Raw genomic sequence first — 21,803 nt, 5'->3', positions numbered from 1 at the left:
AGAATATAGAAAACACGGCAAAAATAGTTACTCAAGCAACTGGATAAAATTTTGAAACAGTCAGACGTTTCAGACAGCATCTGCTATCTTTCGTCAGTGACTTTAAGGAAAGATCGGGCAGAACCAGGTTTTATACCAAAACTCTGAATAGATATATGTTAATGAAGTGAAGACAATTTCAGATGAATATAGAAAACAGATTGGAAACACAATCTCCCAAAGCCTGCGATCTGTAATATTCCAAACAAGTGCCTATTTTTCTTAGCTGCTTTACAATGTCTAGACATTCTGTGCCCTTGTGAACTGACCTTCTCTAGCTCCATTCCAGAATTACCCAAGATCCATCAGGCTGTCAACCAATCAGAAGCTTCCATCTTGTTTGATTGACACACCCATAAGAGCTCTATCTAGAAGACATGATTTCTGTATCACCTAGATTTTACTGTCTTCTATTTTGTATATATGGGCAGTATTATCAATCTTTTTAATCACATTATTCATTTTTACATACAACACAAGATGGGTGATCAAAACGAACAATATTTACAACTAGATATGATATTTTATACCCAGGGGTTTTTCTAGAAAAATTGAACAAGAGGGAGCACACACAGGCAAGAGAGCGAATTTTATGTATCTATGGAAGAATGAATCGCTGAGGGAAGGCTGTGTGCTGGATATTAAGCTAAAATCTGAATTCGACAAGGGGGAGCTGGGCTGAAACAAGGGGGTGCAGCGCCCCTCTTTCCTGATTTAGATGAACCCCTGAATACCTTTTTACAGGTTTCCCTGAATGACACTGTGCTTCGACTAAGTATATCACAGCTACAGGTAGAACTTGAATATACATACAGAATATAATGTATACATCTGGTTGGCAATGATATATGTACTACTAAAGCAGATAATTTCCTTTGACTAGAATACATACATGTATACTGGTGCTCTGTGACAATTCGGGCATTTCATTTTTTGCAGAGAAATAATCGCTTATAATTCATATCTGGTCTGTTTTTTTAATTGTTTTTTTTTTATTATTGGCACAAAGTTCCATGTCCTGTAGTTTCCTTAGATCTACAGCCCGGCCTGGGGCTGTTTTAACCCAGTTTAGAAGTCAGCCAATCAGAGGCCAGCAAGTCACATGATTGGCAGCAGTGTTGGACATGAGGAGAGGAGTTCAGTATGGTAGCCATGTTGTCTGGCATGTGCATGTATGAAGGGGTTCTTTCACTGTCAGGTATTCTAGCTGGGACCATGACGTTTTGGTGTTGGTATATGCTGGTATACATATATCTAAAACGTATACGTATTGCTCAGCCTGCTCTGTAGTATAAGTTTATTGACGTATACATGAATAGGTTGCATTTGAATTTAGATTTGAAGGTGTACTCATCTGCACTAAATCATGTAAATGTTCTTGGTGATGGGTAGATATGGAGATACTTTGTATGTTGTCATTGGCCAAATTTGTTCCATCTGATAAGTTGATTGTTCTAATTTCTGGCTCTAACTCTAAGATGATGCAGGATTTAAAACCAATTCATTCTGAATATGTTTTTCTTTGGCTAAGAATTGTTAATGTGCTGTAAGAAAAATGATATGATACATGTTTAGCTTGATGTTATCTGTTCTAAAGGTCTGTGACATGATTTGATGTAAACAGTGCCATGATCTAAAAATAACAGCTTCTTATTTCAAAGCAAGTTTATGTCAATGTTTGTTTGTCTCCCGTACTGGCTTACAGTGTTGGTTGAAAATCACATGGTCTTTAACTTTAAGCACTAAGTGTGTAACAGTATGAGCTATGCCATTTTTTGCCCTCAGGACTTGACTGCCCGATTTTACAGACAAGTTATTAGGATACATGCCAGGTGACCTTGTTGTGATTAGCAACTGGGGAAGTACATGTACTGTAAATGCACTTATTAAGTTTGCGGTGGTTTTATATGTTCTCGGTTTTCTTTGCTGTGACCTCTTCACCTTGAACTCAAAACTACTGCTGACATTTTTTTTTCTGTCCTCTATCTGTCCACTTACAGGCTTATAGGTTGAGACTGTCCACATAGAAACAGACAACACTATACAAAACATAGCAAAAACAAAATGATTTTAGCTAAGCCTGGATGCCAGACTGTTTCCAGGGCCTACCAGGCCAACATGCCCCCAAGGAAATTGTGGTAAAATTTCATTGGGGGCATACTGTAAATGCAGAAATGTTCGCGATGGTTTTATTTTTGCGGTTTTCGCAGTTATCTCTTTACTGCAAATCTAAAACCACCATTGTGTGACTGTAGCCCTACTATTGTTTCAAATGAGTACTCAAAATCACTGAGAACACTCCATTTTCTTCCTACCGCAAAATTAGATCCCTGATAACATTTCTGCATTTACAGTATTGGTTCTAGAGTCGCGGACCCTGGAAACAGTCTGACATCCAAGCTTCATATGATTGCATCCCACCCCCTCATCAGTTTTGTTTTTAGAATCTTCCAATGACCCTCTAATGACTTCTTGAGCAGGATAGGCCAAATCTGAGCTATTTTTTTTACATGTTGTTCCTACATACAGAACTAAACAGGAGATCAGGAATGCAGTAGCCCAACTAAGCAAGATGGAGGGACAAACCAAGAGGTCAAAAGGTCAGTCAATCTGTGACTACATGTATTGTTGACCTTTATTGTACAATTGTATATATCTGTCCTGGGCTCGAAATACATGTGTCTAATCTTTTATTGCCTGCAATTTTGTAAGGTGTCCAAAATTTTGCATCGAATGCCAAAAAAAAGAATTTTGGTTTCAAACTGAGTGTATACTCTATGTGTAACATAAAAGACAACGTCACAAAAATAAAGGTGGCTTAAGGGTTGTTGACTCAGAACCTGGAGGTACTGAGTTAAAGGTCCTGACAGGTCCCGATATTATGCCCTTGGGAAAGGCACACTTTACACCAATTACTTCACTCAACTTAGGTGTAAATGAGTATACCTACATGTAGCTTTGGCTAGGGACGTCCCTAATTTATAAGATACCTGGACATAAATAGAGGTCCCTTGTTTGAGGAGAGCAGGTGATATCAAAGATGCTAAAGAACCCACCACCCTTATTGATTTTATCGAAAAGAGTAGGGGTCCTTCCCGGTGTGAATGTGAGTGGATGAAATAAATCTGTCTGGATATGGAGCTTGTATACTCTTTAGTACAAACTTGGTGTGTTTATGCCACAAGACGGTTTACCAGGTATGCAATACAAACCTGTATGTCGTAACTCACAATAGATTATGACTGAACAATCCATTATAATATATGTTTAGACGGTTATCAACACGTATGAATGACATTCAACAGTCAAACACTAAACTAAATAATTATGATTTCCCAGAATTCCCTGGTGGCAGCCATGACAGTTTGAAGCGGAAGAGTCCACCTGAGGAGGGCGGGGAGGGGAAGAACCAGGACAGGAACCATTCCAAGAGTGCCAAAAAGAAAAAGAAGCGACCGTCGTCTCCATACACCAAACCGCCCCCTCCAATCAACCAGGATAAAGTGAGGAATTGTTCAAAATCCTTCATTATTACCTCAGGGCTCGAAATACTGGGTGCATGTGCACCCTTGTGCACCCAAAATTGGAGCTGTGCACCTGATTTTTGACTGTGGGTGCACCAGTTCACCTAGATATTTCTGTAGGCTATACTATTGTACACTAGTATACAGAATATTATTTAAATGTAAGTATCAGAAAAGGAATACAGCCATTTGTTTTACTTTATTTTTATGTATTACTTACTAATAGCATTACTTATTGAAGTTCTTAAGAAAGGCAGTAGCGTAAACTTTGAAATTATGTTTTGCTGATATTCAACTTTATTTTATGTGGTGCATCCAAAATTCATTCTGTGCACCTAATTTTTTTGTTGGATGCACCAGTTCACCTATTCCCAAAAATGAATTTCGAGCCCTGTTACCTTCATGAAAAATGGAGGTATTAGTTTTTGGTCTGATTGTCTGTGTGTGTGCATGTGTGTGCATGTGTATGGTGCAATATCTTTTGAATATCAGTTCTGGATGGATTGTGATGACATTTGGTATGCGGGTAGGTGTTGGGGACATGACAGTCAAGGTGAATTTTAGGCCTCCTGGCAGAGGACTTTGGTACTGCAGCAGAACAGTTTTGTATCTTTTGTCCTGGAATGCTGTTGTCTTGTTTTGTTGTTGTTTGTAAATAAGTATGTTAGTTTTCTGTGTCAGGGATTCATATGCTTGCAAGGAAGCTGCAGTTTGAAAGAACCTGCTAGGGGGCTTGCCTGTTTGGCAGCAATTGTTAATTTCTTGAGTCGAATTGAATGTGGATAATTACATCTTTCAAAATGTTTATTAACTTTCCATAGAATCGTGAGAAATTATTAATCTTTTTCTTGTCTTGCTCACAAAAGACCAAACAAACTAACATTGTTGAAACGGAATGTGCTGCCCTTTGAACTTTTAACCCTTGTCCTTTGACCCCTAGGACTCCAGGAATGACTTCTACTGTTGGTTGTGTCATCGGGAGGGGTCGGTGTTGTGCTGTGAACTTTGCCCCCGGGTGTACCACACCCGCTGCCTCAAACTGCCGCAGGAGCCCGACGGGGACTGGGTGTGTCCCGCGTGTGAGGTGGGTCAGAGGTCACCTATGCAACCTGTAATAAACTGGTTCACGGTTTTAACTGGCCTTAAGGTGAAGGCCTCTAACTTGTTTTGTTTGTGTCTCAGGGACCTTCAACTTTGACATACCGTAAATGCAGAAATATTTGCAGGGATTTGATTTCGCGGTAGTAAGAAAATGCAGTATTTGCGGCGGTTTTGTGTTTGTTTGCATTTGAAAAGAATAAAATAAACTTTCTCCCAACTCTAAGATATTCACAGATCAAATTTTCAACTATCACTGTAGCCCTCTTCAGGATCAATAATGACCAATCACTTTCGAACGTAAACTCGGGAGAGTTACAGACATGTGACTTTATTGACATGTGTCATTAGGGATACGTGACTTCAGCAGTTGGTCAAACGTGCCAGGAAGTTTATAACACCCACTGTCTCTGTTCAGTGATGGCTGGAGTGCCCTGATGTATATTGGTGTGTTACTGTTCATCCCCGTAGAAAATCATGTCAGCCGAGTGTGTGGACACCCAGTCCAAGGCTATGGGAATGGTGTCAGTCGAACAACTGTCCAAACTACTGCTGCACTCGCTACAGAGGATGAAGCATTCAGGGGTCAGTATTGTTAATGTTCTACTGCTATTGTTCTCTTGGATTTCATCACTTAAAGGAATTTTGATTTTTTAAAGTCAATTTATTTAATCAAGGAGGTTTAAACCTCCTTGATTTAATCATTTCTATACATGATTAGTTCAAACAACACTATCACAATGCATAGCCACGTCCACCCCAAACATTACGTTCTACAGTATTAAGATCGTTAAGATCTACAGTATTATGATTCATAATGATTTGACATCATTGCAGTTTTAGATATCTTTAATATATAAGTTTCAATACAGTATGAAATATATATATGAAGTTCTCTTTATTTTTCTTTCTGTATTTTTTCTTTCTATCTCTCCTTTTCTTTTTCCTTCCCTCTTGCTTTCTTCCTGTCCTGCTTGCTTTGCTTTATCGTAAATTTGCGTTAAAAAAATAACAGCAGTCATCTACAAAGGTATGCATTTTAGATGATGCAGTGTCTTTTCAGCTACTAATGAGTTAGAATGTTGTAATGCTTGTGGCTGAACGTGCTGCTACATTTCCCCTTCAGGCCGAGCCGTTTCAGAACCCAGTAGACCCTGAGCAGGCTCCGAACTACAGAGAGTACATCTTCCATCCTATGGACCTCAGTACTTTGGAGAAGGTGAGCACAAGACTTTTATTTATTGCCTTTGTGAAAACAAAGGTATTGTAGTCAGTTGGTGTGCTTGTGAAGGTTAGACATCCAGGTAAGCAATATATAAAGACAAATTCAAACTCTACAACTGGATATGAATTCAGAGATTAAATTCCGGACGTTTCGAGTGACATCCATCACTCTTCTTCAGCGTCACTAAAGTGAACTAGCAGAACTAGTAGTACTGGTTAGTTCTTCTAGTTCACTTTAGTGACGCTGAAGAAGAGTGATGGATGTCACTCGAAACGTCCGGAGATAAATCTCCCAATTTTTATCCAGTTGTAGAGTTTGAATTGTCTTTATATAGTCAGTTGGTGTGTTTGTTTGTTTGTCTTGGTGTGTGTCGGTTGTGTGAACGTTGCAGAGGGGCATGCTGGCAGGATGTAAGGCCAAAATGGTGTAATAGGATACTAAGAGAATTGAAAGTATGGTGTGGCTTATATCCAATGCATGGTATAGATCCCACGGTGTTGTAGTTGAGAGCCAGTGGACAGATGGTCACTATAGACAGGCCTCTTAATGCTTGTGTCAAATTAACTCAATAGGAAAAGTTATATAAGGGACTACCAGTGGTAAAAGTGGCCAGGTGGTCCTTATGAAGAGGTGGTCAAATTGTACAGGTTTAACCGTATACTGTTTACTGGACTTGAAACAGCCAGCCACAGTTGGTACATGATAACAAAAATTCACTATCTTCAACTATAGAACATCAAGAAGAACAAATATGGCTGTACGCAGGCCTTCATAGCTGACACCAAGTGGATCCTGCACAATTGCATCATCTTCAACGGTTCCAACAACAAACTCACAACCAGCGCCAGGATGATCGTCAGGATCTGTGAACATGAGGTACGCTGCAGTTTGGGTGTGAATTGCTAGGTGGCATGCATGCATTGCCGGAATGTTTTTTTTTTGCTTCAAAATTTGCAAAAACAAGTGTGTCAGCCAGGATGATTGTTAGGATCTGTGAACACGACGTAGGATGCATTTTGGGTTTGAACTAGTGCTGTGTACCGGTACTGTGTACCGGTACTGTACCGTAAAAACTGGTTCGGTGCAGGTCCAAAATACCGGATCATGAAGTACCGGTACTGTACTGATATAAATTTACACCAAGTATGTGCTTATTTTGTGACTGATCTCCTGACCTCATGCAACACGAAACGTGACCAAAGTGATACCTTGGAACAGCGTAACTAATATCAATCAGGCAGGATGGAAGTTTTGATAGCAAGGCCAAGGGGGTTTGGCGGTAGGAAACCTAGTTATGTTCTTTGAATAAAGATACTGACAAGTTGAAAACAGTTTATGTTTTGTCATTGAAGAAGTTCAGAAAGACACATGTTAATTTTTTTCAAATTGTTCAGGTACAGGTACAGGTCCGGACCTGTACCTAAACCTCTGTATCGATACCTGTACCTGATGTTACGTTTAGGTACGCAGCACTAGTTTGAACTGATAGGTGGCATGCATGCATTACTGGAATTCGTGTGCTTGTATGAAAATTTCTACGTTTACAAAAACAAAATGTACTTCTTTCGCTAAAAGACTGTGATAAAAGCTGTGGGAAAATGCATACTAAAAGAATCAAGTGGAAGAAGGTTGTCTTTTTCATTGCTAATCTCAGCCTGCCCCCCTCCCCTCAGATGTATGAGATTGAAGTGTGTCCAGATTGCTACACCTCCTCCTGTACAAAGAAAGACAACTGGTTCTGTGAACCATGTGTAAGTAGTGTTTCACGTACATGTACTATAAATTCATAATAGTTTTGCGGGGATTTGATTTTGTGGTAGGAATGCAAAGGAGGTTTTCAGTTTAAGTTCACAGTCAAAACAATACAGTAGCCCATGTAATACACATATTCAGAGTGTCATATGTTTAGCAGTGGAGAGGCATTGCAAAAACCAATTAGGAAATAAAACCACTTCAAAGAGTTCAAAATTACAGGAGTATAAACCTTTCATTGCTTCTAGGTGATGTTATGTAAATGTGTAGGTCAAATGCCATCTTTAGTACCTACATTAATGTAGTCTAGTGTTATATAAACTTGTGTGGAATGAATCAAGATCTTAAAGCCCAAGTGATCAATACTGGTTTTCCCAAAATGGTTTAATGGTTTTTAGAGAAATAGTAATGAATGCATCTGTAAGGCCACACCATTTTAATTTCTTGGTTAACGGAATTTGAAAAAGATGCTAGATTGGAAAATAAACAGGAAAACAGAATCTCAGAGGAAAGTCTGTACTTTGGTGCATAATTTCAGGGAGTGAACAGGGTCAGGTGCAAGTTTTCACCCCAGCCTTTTGTTTTCATGATTTTTTGTGTGTTGAAATTAGAAAAGAACCAAATCCGTTAACCAAGAAATTAAATTGGTGTGGCCTAATATCTGTCTGAATTTTTTATTTCACCTTCTGTTTTCCCAGAGAGAGCCCCATATCCTGGTATGGGCCAAACTCAAAGGCTTCCCCTTCTGGCCGGCAAAGGTACTGCAGGAGGTCGATGGGCAACTCGATGTGCGCTTTTTTGGGCAGCACGACAGGTAAGCACCCTGCCCACCCCTCTCCTGACAGTGGTATAGCTCATGAGATGGTTTAGTTTGGTGTTTTGACAAGATGCTCATACTGTGGAAAGGTCCGTGATTTTCCCTCTTTTTATGAAAGGCTATGCAACAACAACAAATCATGTGACACTAACATTAACAGCAATGATGGGATGATAATGAAAATTTTACATCAAAGTTTTAGTCACAGCGCAATTAGAATTATGTTACTTTGTTTGTTTCACATAATCAGTAAACCGGCTTAATTTTTGGCATAACACACCAGTTTGCCATCAGACTGAATCCTTTGTTATGCTTAATAGAAATAGACTTCCAATTTTGAGGGGGTAATGTTGTAATCTCGTTTGCTACCTTCCAGAGCGTGGGTTCCTGTTGAGAACTGTTTCATCATGTCGGAGGAGATCCCGTTCCCCGTCAAGAAACAGAAGGGAAGCTTCGACAACGCCGTCGCGGAGATGAACATCTACATCGAGAACCTGCGTCGCAAGTTCGGCTCGTTTGAGTACGCGCCGTATCGCAGCCCTTACGACAAAAGCCGCGCGTACACTCACAACAAAGTCAGCCCCGTCAGCAACGCCCCCACGGGGAAGGTTCGGAAGATAAACGACGTCGCGCGCAAACTCGCCAAGTCATCGAAACCAAACTTCGCCGCCATGTTGGCTGTTAAGGGAGAGTCAGGCATGCGGAGCGAATCCGCCTCGGAGCAGAGTCTCGTGTTGGAGGAGATAGACTACGGAACGTACGCCAGCACGCCGAGTAGTATCACCACAGCATCCCCCCTACCCAGCGTAGACTCTGCTGATCCCGTCAACGTAACGAGCCCCGCGTCCTACACTACCGATGTCTCCAACGGTAAGATTCCAACCGCCGAGTCAGAACAGTCAACGTATGACAACATAGCTCCTCCCAGAAGCTCACCTGACTTAACAACAGAAGCGAAACTTCCATTTAGTGCCATAGACACTTCCGTAAAACAGCCACCTGATCCGCAAGCTTCCTCCAATGCCAGTGTTTTGCACGAACTTAAACCAGAGAATCCGGCCAATCAGATTTCTGCTAGGCTCACAGACTCAATAGCAAAACTGGCAAAGTCGCATAGCAACAAGGAAGCTTCCCATAGCAACAAACCTGTTTCGCATAGCAACAAAAGTTCCATAGTTAAAGCACCAAGTAGTAAGGACACACCAAACAAGTATAGTCAGAGTTTATTGGGAATAAAGGCTGGGACGGATGGTGTTGAAGAGGATGGCATGTCTTTGCCACAGGAGACTGGGGTGAAAAGAGGGATTCCGTCTACAGGTAACAGTTTGCAGCATGTTTCAGATGTATTGGGTGGGGAGGGGGGCCTGCCTGATGTTTCTCCTCCTCTCAGCACTGTTAGAAAGAGCAGTTCACTGCTACAGACCATCGAGTCGTGCAAGGCCAAGTTGGGAATCGATGAAGTCGGAGAGTTACCGCCACCAGAAGAGGATGGCGAAGAAGGGGAGTCCGAGAGCGAGTCCGACAGCGAAAGCGACGAATCAGACAAGGACAGGGAAGACATGGAGGAGGAGGAGGAAGATGGGGACCAATCAGAGCAGAGAGAGCAACATACTGAGAGTAGGGAGAATTTAGATAAAAGGAGTTCTGAATCATCTTCAAGTGATATTGTTGAACCAAAGGGACTTACTGATGGAAAGGAAAACAAAAAGAAACTGGACCAAGCTGTGAAAGATGTTGATGAGGATAGAAATTCTCCTGAACTTGAGAGTAACCAAGTGCTTGAGTCAGTAAATCCAGTGGAAGGGTTACAGCGTGAGGAGAAAATGGAAGTCGATCTTCCCAAGGATGGGGAGAAGATGGATGTTGATCCAAGTGTAGATGGGGAGAAGGCTGACTCAGACAGTGGGGAGAGAATGGAAGTTGATCACACGTATAGCAAATCTGCAGATGAAAAAGGTGAAGATTCTCCCGACATCGGACTAAGGCTTGACTGTGACTCAGATTCCGACTCCCACGACCTTGTCATTGACCTTGGGGAGGACTCCACCTCTCAGAAGAAAGAGAAAGCAAGCAGGTAGGTACAAATTCTGCTCTAAGTAGTATTCTGCAGCACTTTTAGTTTAAATGGCAAGATATTTTCATGGCCATTGTTCTGCTGAACTCTCCCTTCTTGTGCCACCATTGATAACTTTTCGGCACACAACTAAATTCTCCTTGTGCTCACATCATTACACTGTCCAAATACCTCCTACAGCAATAGCCTCTTTCCATGACTGTGACTCCCAGAAAGGTGTTTGACCTCTCAAATGCAACCCGCAAGCCTTTGAAACCAACATTCACATTTGTCTCCTAGTAGAACAACTTATATCTTTTATCAATTTAGTACAGTACCTCATTACATTGAACAATCTCGTTAAAAAAAGTTAAAGGAAGCCCATGTTGACTTTTTTTTTTCGGACCCTAATATTGCTTGGGTTTCCTTTAAAAGAGCCGCGAATCCTCCATCCCCGGGAACGTAAATGCAGTAATGTCATCAACATGGCCTAATACTGAGTATACATGAAACTAGAAGATGATTGTTTTATTTTAGGGAGGTTAAACAGGAGAAACTTTCGAAGAGTGACACAGAGAGGGATCTGTCTCCGCCCGCGCTCAGCCCCGTCAGCGCCGTCTCCGTAACCACGGCAACCCAGGCGCCCACCCTGCAGAAGGCCACGGTAACCACGGTTTCAAGCTCTGACAAGGGGTCAAAGGTAAAACTGACAGAAACGCTGTCTGTGTCGTGCAATAGTTTGCTGTTATTTGACAAAGCTGTCTTTTTATCTCTCCCAATATCATGTGCTGATCGTAAAGCCTACTCTCCAAGCAGAGGATGGCTTCCGGCAGGTTTTTCGGCATGCAACTGATGGGTTCTGGCAGGTTTTTGCCGTGTTCGTTGGCATTTTTGTCGGGCTTTCTACTTTGTACAAAGTAGAAAGCCTGATGAAAACGCTGAAAACACGTCAAAAACCTGCCAGAACCCATCAGTTGTATGCCGAAAAACCTGCCGGAAGCCATCCTCTGCTTGGAGAGTATGTAAAGCCTAGTATTAACCTTCTCGCTGCTGCAGTAGCCCTTTGGCACAACATTTGTATTGGTTGTAGGGTTAGGCAACAGGGAGAAGGTTAATGTTAGTAGTGTCAATTTGTACATATGCAACACTTAATTTTGTGGTGATTCAATAGTGTGCAAATGTTTTTTTTGGCAGTGCCTCTGGGCTGGAGCCATTTATGCACTTGGCATATGGTTTTGTGATATCAGCTTTGTTAGGAGAACTCACCTTCAGTGCATGTACTTCAAATCCTGACAATGTTTTGATTGATGAATTTATGGAAAATATTGATTGATCTTTCGATAGGATCCTGTGGTAATGGAGTCTATGAGTAAGGAGTGGACGCAGCGCCAGTTAAAACGTTCGAGCCAGGAATATCTCCAGAAACAACTGACGCAGAAGGAACCTCCCGCTAAAACATCAGGTACCATGACACTCAGGAGTGCAGCAAAGTCTGCACCAGGTTGGTTAGTTAATAAGTTAGACACCATTTCGATAACCTGACTCAGTAACTAAACCGAGAGAAGATGCAACTGTAATGACCACCTGCACCTAAGACGCATAATCATCATCATCATTCACCATTGCAGCAAAGTCTGTGTCAGGTTAGTTAGTTGATAAGTTAGACACCTTTTCGATAACCTGACTCAGTAACTAAACCGAGAGAAGATGCTGTAATGACCACCTGCACCTAAGACGCATAATCATCATCATCATTCACCATTGCAGCAAAGTTTGTATCAGGTTAGTTAGTTTATAATTTAAACAGTTTCAGTAGGCGACTTAGGCACTAACCTAAGATAAAGAAGTTGCAGTTTACTTAAAGAATCACACAGACTGCCCATTGCACCTACGAAGTCATCCCCACTTTCATGATCATCAACATCAGAACTTGAAAAAATTATTGTATTCAGATTGTTGAAATATGTATCAAACCTGTGGTCGCTATTGACTCTTTCAGTTCTCAATGTCACTATGTTTATACATTGTATACTGTCCCAACTGATATTTAGTATATTTACCAGGGCTCAAAATACTGGGTGCATGTGCACTTTAGTGCATCCAAAATGATGGAGCTGTACACCTAATTTTTAACTGTTGGTGCACCAGTGCACCTAGATATTTTTGTAAGCTATAAGGTACATGTAGAGGTATCACCATAATGATTGTATACAAGTATACAGAAGTATCAGGAAAAGCTATGACCTTTGTTCTACCTTTTATTTTTATTACTTATTGAAGCTAGCTATAGAATTACAGATTGACATTCTTCAGAGAGGCAGTAGGGTTTGTAATTACATTTTGTTGATCATCTTACTTGTTATGCACTCAAGATTCTTTTTTGCGCACCAAGATATGGAAATGAATTTTGACTAGCCCTGTTTATCATATACCTCAAAAGACATGACTGATTCCAGCGTTATTTATCGTTCCGTAGCGCCGGCCACAAGCACCGCCACGTCGGTTTCTCAGACGTTCCCGCGCTTCGTCCAGGTGTCAACAGGTACGCCTCAGAAGGTCCTTCTGGGTAAGAACCTTACATCATTGCCAAGCAGTTTCCACCAATCACAGTGGCTCACCCAAACGTGTTCAGCCAATCACAGCAGAGTTTTCATAATAATCTTTTGCTCATTGTAACAAGCTTCCTGATTTGTTACTTTGTGATGGACGCATCTCATCCAATGTTTGCAAAAAGAAAATCTTGTGAATATTTTTTCTTTCTCATGGTTTGAAACTGTTTGCCAGTGATATTGGTGCAATGCAATCAACCTGTGTAACATTTCTTGTACATGATTATGGCAGATCTAAGTGTTACATCTTACTGTATCAATGTCTGTAAGCTTCAGTTAGTGTGTTGCTATGATTGTTCTTTCAGCGATACTGTTACTTCATACAAAATTTCTTTACAACTTTGTAGATACTTTGTAGTAGTACATAACATAGAATATATTGATTTAACACAGTATTCTCAAACCTAGGGAAAGAGAGAGTTGAGACTAGTATGGACAAGGAAAATTAATGTTTTGTTTCCTTTTTTTGTCTTCTTTATTTTTATATTTTGGTTAAGTAATCAAGTGTATGAATGTATAATGGAAACGTATCAGGACACTGGTTGTTTCAACATCATATTTTGCCAGGTTGTCAACATAAAGGAGATAGAATTGTGGGTCTGTTTCTATCAAATTTTGTCTATTGCAACAACAGAACTGAAAAAAGAATGTTGGAAGATAATTCTACAAATTATTATGTTGTTTTCATCACTCAGTGGAAAATTGTATGTCCCTTGCCAGTGGTCGACCCCCCCCCCCAAAGGCTAAGGTCGGTTGGGTCATTAGAAACATACTTTTTTTTCCTAGACCCAAATTGAAATATTATTGATGGTATTTACTAACACTAAGGCCACACCAAAATGCTAGATTGGAAAATCAACAGGAAAACAGAATCTCAGAGGAAAGTTTGTACTTTGGTGCACACAATTTCAGGGAGTGAACAGGGTCAGGTGCAAGTTTTCACTCCAGCCTTCTGTTTTCATGATTTTTGTTGTTGCTAAAATTAAAGAAAAAAATCTGTTAACCAAGAAATTAAATTGGTGGGGCCTAACACATTGAGTATTTAAGTATGTGTCTACCCCCCCTCCCACAGCAGTACAGCAGTCTGCTCACAGCCAGCCTGGCATTGTGGGTCAGAGCCCAGTGGTGTCCTCGCCTCCTCCTGTAACCTCCTCAGTCAGCTCCTCCTCTACTACTCCCACCACCACCAGCACCAGTACAGACAACACACAAACTGATGACATCAGCAAGTACACAGACAAGGTCAGGAGAAAATAAGATGGTCATACATGATAATATTGCCCTCATCCTTTGTAAGATACTGTATATGCAGAAATGTTTCAATTTCGCGGTAGGGAGAAAATGTTTGCAGTGATTTTGAGTTCGCGTTTGAAACAATAGTAGCGCTACAATCACACAATGGAACAGCTTTTCGTGGTGGTTTTAAGTTCGCGGTAAAGAGTTCGCCGTGAAAATAAAACCATGGCGAAGGTATAATTTCTGCCTATTCTCTACTTGCTAAATTGTTCTAGCTATGTCTTTCGGCTAATTTACAAAAAGTTGTATAGAGTGCATTATATTATTACATTAGTTAAAGTGATAACTTATAAGAATTTAATCATTCCATAATGTATTGCTCCGTTCATCTGTAGGCTTGCTCTCTGCCTGTGCTTTTTTGAATCCTGCCATTATTCTGAAATGTCATGTTTTTGTTGACCCCATGTAAAGATTCTATTTTCTATGTGTGTGTACTTTGTTATCTCCATGAAAAAGTGCCATAATTCTTCTAAGTGTTAAATGATTGGACTGTTAACATATTAACCTATGTAAGTCAGTCAGAAGTGTACTTGACCAAGCATAAATTATGCAAATGTTGAGGTCATTTGCATAATCAAAATACTTCACGGAGATATGAGGTCTCTGAACTCTTGTTTGAATTGGTGTGTGTCCTGCAAGTGTCAAATTGGAGTGGTAGGAAGTACAGGTCATATCTGGCAGAGCTAGTTGATAATCAGACCTATGTATACATGTTTCTTGAAGGTCGTGGAGGTGGTGAAGGGCACGTTCCAGCAGATGTGGGCGGACCTTGGTCGCCGTGGCGATAACCTAGCAACCGTGAAGCACCTTCAGCTGGAGGTGGAGAAACTGAGCTGGAGACACCGACAGGAGATGGCAGAGATGAAACACAACATGGGTCGGTTGGGCTGGGTTTGGATTGTTCTTTTCTGAGCTGAAACAAACTGGTGCAATGGCCTAGTCAGTAGAGTGTTCGCCTTGCACACGGTAGATGGCTTTTAACAGCACCTGCAGCTAGATGTGCTCTGAGTGCCCCTGCAAAAGGAGGGGGTCTGAATTCCTTGTTTTCTAAGTGTAGGGTGTCCAAAAAACGCCCTGATGATGCCCTGCTAGACTAAGTGTCATATAGTGCATATCAAATATGTATAAGCAGATGTGTGTAGGTAGAGGAATCCCTTAGCTTACTGAGAAATGGACGTGGAGTATGACTAAGGCAGATCAAGGCAGCACAAGGCTGTCCATTCCCCCTGAGACTTGCTACTTCCTTCATCATGTACCTTTGTGATTTATCTTGTGTCTGTCAGAGAAGTTGTATATTGTGAAACATATAAAATGAGTAACCGAGTGTGTTAAGCAAGACAGACTGGGATTAAGGATAGAGAGGAGAGGACATGCAGAGTGACTTGGAATAAAGGTCTTTCCCATCGGCCACGGCAACAACTGGAGTCTAATAGGTAGTTTCCCTCCCCAGAGCTGACGATGGCTGAGATGAGGCAGAGTTTGGAGCTGGAGAAGCAGCGTCTGATCCAGGACCTGCGCCGGCAGTGTGAGGCCGACAAGAGCAGGGCTGTGGAGGAGGCCAAGAAGAAACAATGGGTGGGAATTTAAACTTCTCTCTCTGTTTAAAAAAAAATAAAAGAATTATCAGTTCTCAGTGGCAAATGTGCTAGATGTTGGTGCATCGGCAACCAAATCCGCAGTGTGTTTTTTAGCACACACTTTGACAGATTAGCTGAATAGGCTCGGTGGGCGTCACTCCACCGTCCGGGAAGGTAATATAAAGTGCCTTCCCAAGGGCACAACGTAGGGGCATGGTGAGTATCGAACTCGGGACCTATTGATTCTGAGTTCAACGCTCTAACCATTACGCCATGCCGACGTCACTCTCTCTCTATACTGCCATACAACAAAAGAAATTTGCTTGATGGCTAGCAGGGAAAAGGTTAATCTAAGAAGAAACAATTGGTGAGACAATTTTAACTTCCTCCCTACTGCCTAACACCAAAAAAACCCAATACTCATTGGGTGTCAAAAGGCTACGTCAGGATGGTGATGGTTAATCGAGTCATGTTGCTATGCTGTGGAGGAGGCCAAGAAGAAACAATGGGTGAGACACTTTTAACCTCCTCCCTGCTACCTGACCCCATACGACAAAAGAAATTTGCCAAATGGCTACCTCAGCAGGAAAAGGGTTAATCTAAGAAGAAACAATGGGTGAGACACAGTAGCAATGTACTCTTTTTTGACCTTCTCCCTACAGTCCGACCCCAAATTGCAATACTAATTTGGTGTCAAAAGGCTACCACAGCAGGATAAGGTTAATTGAAGTTGAAGTCGTGTTCCTTTTCTACCTGGAAGTTGGTTGTAGAGTTGTGTGAATGTTTGATATATCCATCTACCTGTACATACAGGGCTCGAAATTCATCTTTGGGAATAGGTGCACTGGTGCCCCCAACTCAAAAAATTGGGTGCACAGAAAGAATTTTGGTTGCACCAGATAAAATAAAGTTGAATGTTCTTCAGAACATAATTACAAAGTTTAACGCTGCTGCCTTTCTTAAGAACTTCAATCTGTAATTCTATAGCTAACTTTGAAATTTCAAACAAATAATACATTGAATCGAGTACAGCAAAAAGTTATCATGCTGTTTTTATAGTTACATTTCAAGAATATTCTGTATACTAGTGTACAATAGTACCTTAACCCTATAGGCTACAAAAATATATAGGTGCACCAGTGCACCCACAGTCAAAAAATAGGTGCACAGCTCCAATTTTGGGTGCACTGGGTGCACATGCACCCACTATTTCGAGCCCTGACATATCATAAATTTTCTCATAGGTTAGATTTGTGGGTATTTATACATGTACTTGTTGTATCAATAAAGTATTCTAAATGTATAATGATGTTTCAGTGTGCTTTCTGTGGGAAGGAGGCCATTTTCTACTGTTGCTGGAACACCAGTTACTGTGACTACCCCTGCCAGCAAGCTCATTGGCCAGTCCACATGAACACCTGCAGCCAGTCCACCAATAACAGCACAGCACAAGGTGGCACTGACCAATCAGAGGCCACTAGTGGTGAGTCACCAACCAATCAGGTGCGAGCAGCTGTCAGCATCCAGCAGGCACCTGCAGATTCACAGGTCAAGGGTCAGGCTGGCTCCTCCAATGGTGAAGGTCCTCTCTTTGTCAAGAACAAAAATTGAACTTCCTTCCATAACATGTTTTATTGAGAAATGGCCTTGACACCTAGCATGAGCAATCTTAGCCAGTGCACTGTCTCTACTAACTGCTAGTCTCTACCAGACTAACCGCGCCGGCTATAGGGAGAACATTTGCCGGGGGACTTTGGCCATGGAGGGTAACATTCGCAGGCGATTTTTGACCCTCTCTCCGTAGCCGACTCCCTTCATACAATTGAGTCTATTTTGGCCAATTTCTACAATTTTCCCAGCGACCCGCGGAGGCTGGTGGAGCCTAACTAACTGCTGAGCTGTCTCATAGTTGTTTGCTTTTTGTGTTTTTTACTTGCATTTGCCTTGGTGCTGAACATCTTCAGTTCTTCATTTGATTAATGTTATGTAAGGCCTTCATGGCTTCTTGTCACGCATAACAAATATAAAGTTTCATTTCGCAGTCCACTCCGTTTTTAAACTCCTCCCTCAAGTCTTAACAATCATCTAAGATTTCTTACAAAACATGGTAATGTAAATGCAGAAATGTACTCGGAGATTTAATTTTGCAGTATGGAGAAAATTAAGGGTTCGCTGTGGTTTGAGTCCGCGTTTGAAACAATCAGTAGCGCTATAGTCACACAATGGGATGTCTTTTCGCAGTGGTTTTAAGTTCGTGGTTAAGAGTTAACTGCGAAAACGCAAACATAAAACCACCATGAACATTTCTGCATTTACAGTAATTTATAACCAGTTCGATCAGGAATGACCTCATGTAAAGAATACAGTTCTGTAATTCTTGTTTCTTTCACTGTAACTTTATGTTCACTGTTTTCACAGTCACCTATGTACCGTGAACTTATCATCATTGTGAAAACCCTGTTGTGATTATTTATGATTCCTTCAGTTCTGTAAATCACTTGGCGCCACCGTGAAGTTAAAGTTCAGTGAAAATGTCCATTTTCCTTACACCATGAAATTTTGCTACCGTAAGGATGTGAATTACAGTAACCTTTGACATTTGCAGTGACAAAAAGCGAATGGAGAGAAAAGGCGAGAGAGTCCCTCACCACTGTGCTGCAGCAACAGAAGAAAGAACAGGCACAAGTCTCCTACGCACAGGTCAGCCCCCCTCACATTCCCACAGGCACCAGCTTAGAGAAAGCCAGGGCATGCCTCAGCTCCATCTTGAAAGAGCAGGAATCAGAACAGGCGCTAGATTTAAATGAGAAGGTCAGTCTCAGGTTCGGTTAGTCAGGCACCAGTTTCGCTGCAGGAGACAGCACGTTGGTTGGATAACCCCTAACTGCTACCAAGGAGGTTTATTAAACAGAAGTTGTGACATACTTTTTCACATCATATTTTACTTCCTAATCTTTAATCCTCAATCTTAGTGAGCAGTTTGGCTACGTCGTCTCATGATGTTTTTTAACCTAGGGCAAAGAGACGCCGTTACAGTTATATATGTAACCCCTAACCTCAGAGTGACCTTTACGTAACACCTTGAAGTGATCTTTGGGTCTCGTTACTTGGTGACCATGCATTGAGTAAAATAAGAATAATTATAATAAGAGCAAATATATTTTCAGTTGACTTAACATCTATATGATGAATGTATTATACTAATTACTTACAGTTCAACTTTTGTACTGATGTTTATATCTTAATAGAATGTCCAGCACCTGGAATGGTTTGAAACTGTAAAGTAATTAAATATTGCCAACATTGTAATATATACTATATAGACCTTAAGTAGCCTTATCTTTCTTTTATCATTTGTACAGGTATATTCTGTATATGTTGTGTTCCTGTGTGTCATGTAGTTTTGTCTAGTCATGTTTTTAAATGTACCACAGGAAGAGTAGCTGTTAAGCTAATTGTGGATCCTAATAAACTCAAACTAAACCGACAGTTGAGACAACCTACAACCTCCGTCGATTTGTGGGACTGAAACCACCACAAAGCAGATCAAGTAGACACAAAACTCGTTTATCCCCAGAACTCTGTCATCTATGACCGTGTAATGTCCACCAAAAAGTCTATGTCTATATGTCCACGTTGCTAATGTTGACAATGTTGTTATCAAAGTTTTAACAATGTGAATAATAATGTCTTTATTCTCTATGATCATCCAATGTGCAATAGAAGAAGTGTTTGTAAAATCAATGCAATTCAGTCCAATGATAAAGGACTGCAATGTTGATATAATCAATAAAGTTTGAAGTTTGAACTTCCGTGCAGGTGAGCCAGCCAGGTGTGCAGGTGAGCCAGCCAGGTGTCCAGGTGCGCTACATCCAGCCAGCCGCCTCCAAGCCGAAGTCCATCCAGACCTTCACAACTGTCAGACCTGGCAGCACCATCATTGTACAGGTGTGGACTATCAGATTGTCAATCACAATTAGCAGTTCGACCAGTGATAGCACGGCAAGTAGAGTTTCAACCAATGATAGCATGGCATTTAGTAGTTCGACCAGTGATAGCATGGTAAGTAGAGTTTCAACCAATGCTAGTATGGCATTTAGCAGTTCGACCAGTGATAGCATGGCAAGTAGAGTTTCAACCAATGCTAGCATGGCATTTAGCAGTTCAACCAATGATAGCATGGCAAGTAGAGTTTCAACCAATGCTAGCATGGCATTTAGCAGTTCGACCAGTGATAGCATGGCAAGTAGAGTTTCAACCAATGATAGCATGGCAATTAGCATTTGCACAGGTGTGGACTATCAGATTATAGATCGATTCTGACTGTCAATCACAATTAGCAGTTCAACCAGTGATGGCATTGCATTGGTTTGACCAATGAGAGAGTGGCTTTTCCTTCTTGAGCAATGTTTGTGCCCCCAGCAGCTAACAAAGGAACTGCAATTCATACTTATTTCTGTGAAGGCTGGAGGCCTTGATTGGTAGACCAATCCTATAGCCCCCACGCCTCTGTAGGAAGGCAAAACATGAAGTGACAACATAAAAATGCATGCCAAATATTAGATGAGACTACCTTTACCTGGGGGTGTTCCTGTCGTGTAGTGGTCTGCGCCTTCTGCCTCTTACCACAACTGGTTCAAATTACTTGGACCAGAAGGACTGGGGTTCAAGCCCCAGGTAGGACACCTCTGGACAAGAGGCGCATTGAGTCATACCAAAGACTTAATAAAAATGGTACATACTTATGAAACAGTATGGAAATTAAACACACTTCACTGCCTGTGGACTAGCCCCCCGCTACAGTGATTGCACCACAGTGTGGCCCAGGGCTATGAAATGGAGATGGGCACAGCCCTATACATCAATAATGGTGTGGGAGGATTTTAACTAACTAACCTTTACCTATGTTTTTTTGCTTGTTGCAGAGACCAACCTCTGTAGCACAGGTGGTCCAGCCAGTGGGCAGTGTGACGTCCATCCCTGTTCTCTTAGAAAAGGAATCCAGGAAGACTAGTAAGTACATCATGTATGTTGCAGATTATATATGAGCAAACAAACAAACAAAAAGTTGTGTTTTCATGCCATAGACTTTTGAATCGGGGTCAGGAAATTGCATGACTAATAAATATTGAGAGTAGAAGAGGAAAATATTAGAATGGAAGACTGTCGGTATAGTTTTATGTTCAGTAGAGTTATTAACATTTGCTGTCAATGCAGAACAGAATGTTAAATGTAATCATGAATACATGTTTTAATTTCAGTCATAAACATGTTTATGTCAGTAACAAACACATATTTCCATTTCAGTCACAAACACATATTATGTTCATTTCAGTTACAAATAGATGTTTTCATTTTAATCACAAACACATATTTTCATTTCCCTGCAGCAGCTCAAGTACTGCAGCCTGCAGGTGTCCTGCAGCCAGTGACAGCGTTGCCTAGCAACAGCAGCAGCTCCACACACCACTCATAATGATGCTGCATACTGCCCCCCCCCCACCCCAGGAAGTCAATCAACAAGTTCACAAACAACATTAAAGAGTTGCTACTTTAACCATTGTAGATGGGCTAACATGCTATCTGGTAAAGGTAGTGGCTTGAAGTCTATATGTGTTGGTAGAATTCATTCTGAAACACGATTTAACTTTGACTTCCAAAACAGGAAAGGATAAGGTCTCGGACCGGAGTTTTTTTGCGATTTCGTATGTAGGCCGACACCCTCAGGTCGACGGGCTACAATTCCGCCGAGAAAAGTAGGACGGAAAATGTAATCACATGGTCGAAAAGCGGTTTTCTGCTGTTTTCCGATG

The 21,803-nt window shown here is 41.3% G+C and overlaps 1 protein-coding gene across 15 annotated transcripts in view; it reads left to right on the top strand.

Moving 5' to 3' along the window:
• The window catches only part of LOC136424129 (MYND-type zinc finger-containing chromatin reader ZMYND8-like), a 31,624-nt gene that overhangs the window by 6,613 nt on the left and 3,208 nt on the right, over nucleotides 1-21,803 (top strand). For 2 of the 15 annotated variants that reach the window (XM_066412573.1, XM_066412587.1), the window contains 20 exons: nucleotides 2,569-2,639; nucleotides 3,379-3,542; nucleotides 4,504-4,647; nucleotides 5,133-5,246; nucleotides 5,788-5,880; nucleotides 6,619-6,762; nucleotides 7,560-7,637; nucleotides 8,337-8,452; nucleotides 8,832-10,529; nucleotides 11,046-11,208; nucleotides 11,853-12,009; nucleotides 12,985-13,074; nucleotides 14,190-14,359; nucleotides 15,137-15,290; nucleotides 15,864-15,988; nucleotides 17,308-17,566; nucleotides 18,596-18,690; nucleotides 19,810-19,938; nucleotides 20,916-21,003; nucleotides 21,381-21,666. In XM_066412573.1, coding sequence (XP_066268670.1) covers nucleotides 2,569-2,639; nucleotides 3,379-3,542; nucleotides 4,504-4,647; nucleotides 5,133-5,246; nucleotides 5,788-5,880; nucleotides 6,619-6,762; nucleotides 7,560-7,637; nucleotides 8,337-8,452; nucleotides 8,832-10,529; nucleotides 11,046-11,208; nucleotides 11,853-12,009; nucleotides 12,985-13,074; nucleotides 14,190-14,359; nucleotides 15,137-15,290; nucleotides 15,864-15,988; nucleotides 17,308-17,566; nucleotides 18,596-18,690; nucleotides 19,810-19,938; nucleotides 20,916-21,003; nucleotides 21,381-21,466 — 4,138 coding nt within the window. In that variant the 3' untranslated portion in view covers nucleotides 21,467-21,666. Of the gene's footprint in view, nucleotides 1-937; nucleotides 1,238-1,258; nucleotides 1,282-2,568; nucleotides 2,640-3,378; nucleotides 3,543-4,503; nucleotides 4,648-5,132; nucleotides 5,247-5,787; nucleotides 5,881-6,618; nucleotides 6,763-7,559; nucleotides 7,638-8,336; nucleotides 8,453-8,831; nucleotides 10,530-11,045; nucleotides 11,209-11,852; nucleotides 12,010-12,984; nucleotides 13,075-14,189; nucleotides 14,360-15,136; nucleotides 15,291-15,863; nucleotides 15,989-17,307; nucleotides 17,567-18,595; nucleotides 18,691-19,809; nucleotides 19,939-20,915; nucleotides 21,004-21,380; nucleotides 21,667-21,803 lie in introns of those variants that run through there. The other 13 variants (XM_066412585.1, XM_066412584.1, XM_066412588.1 and 10 more) reach the window with 13 other exon arrangements.

This window comes from Branchiostoma lanceolatum, chromosome 18 (assembly GCF_035083965.1).
Source record: "Branchiostoma lanceolatum isolate klBraLanc5 chromosome 18, klBraLanc5.hap2, whole genome shotgun sequence".
NCBI lineage: Eukaryota > Metazoa > Chordata > Leptocardii > Amphioxiformes > Branchiostomatidae > Branchiostoma > Branchiostoma lanceolatum.
The sequence above is the reverse complement of the archived record's forward strand: the minus strand, read 5'-3'. Positions and strand labels throughout refer to the sequence as shown.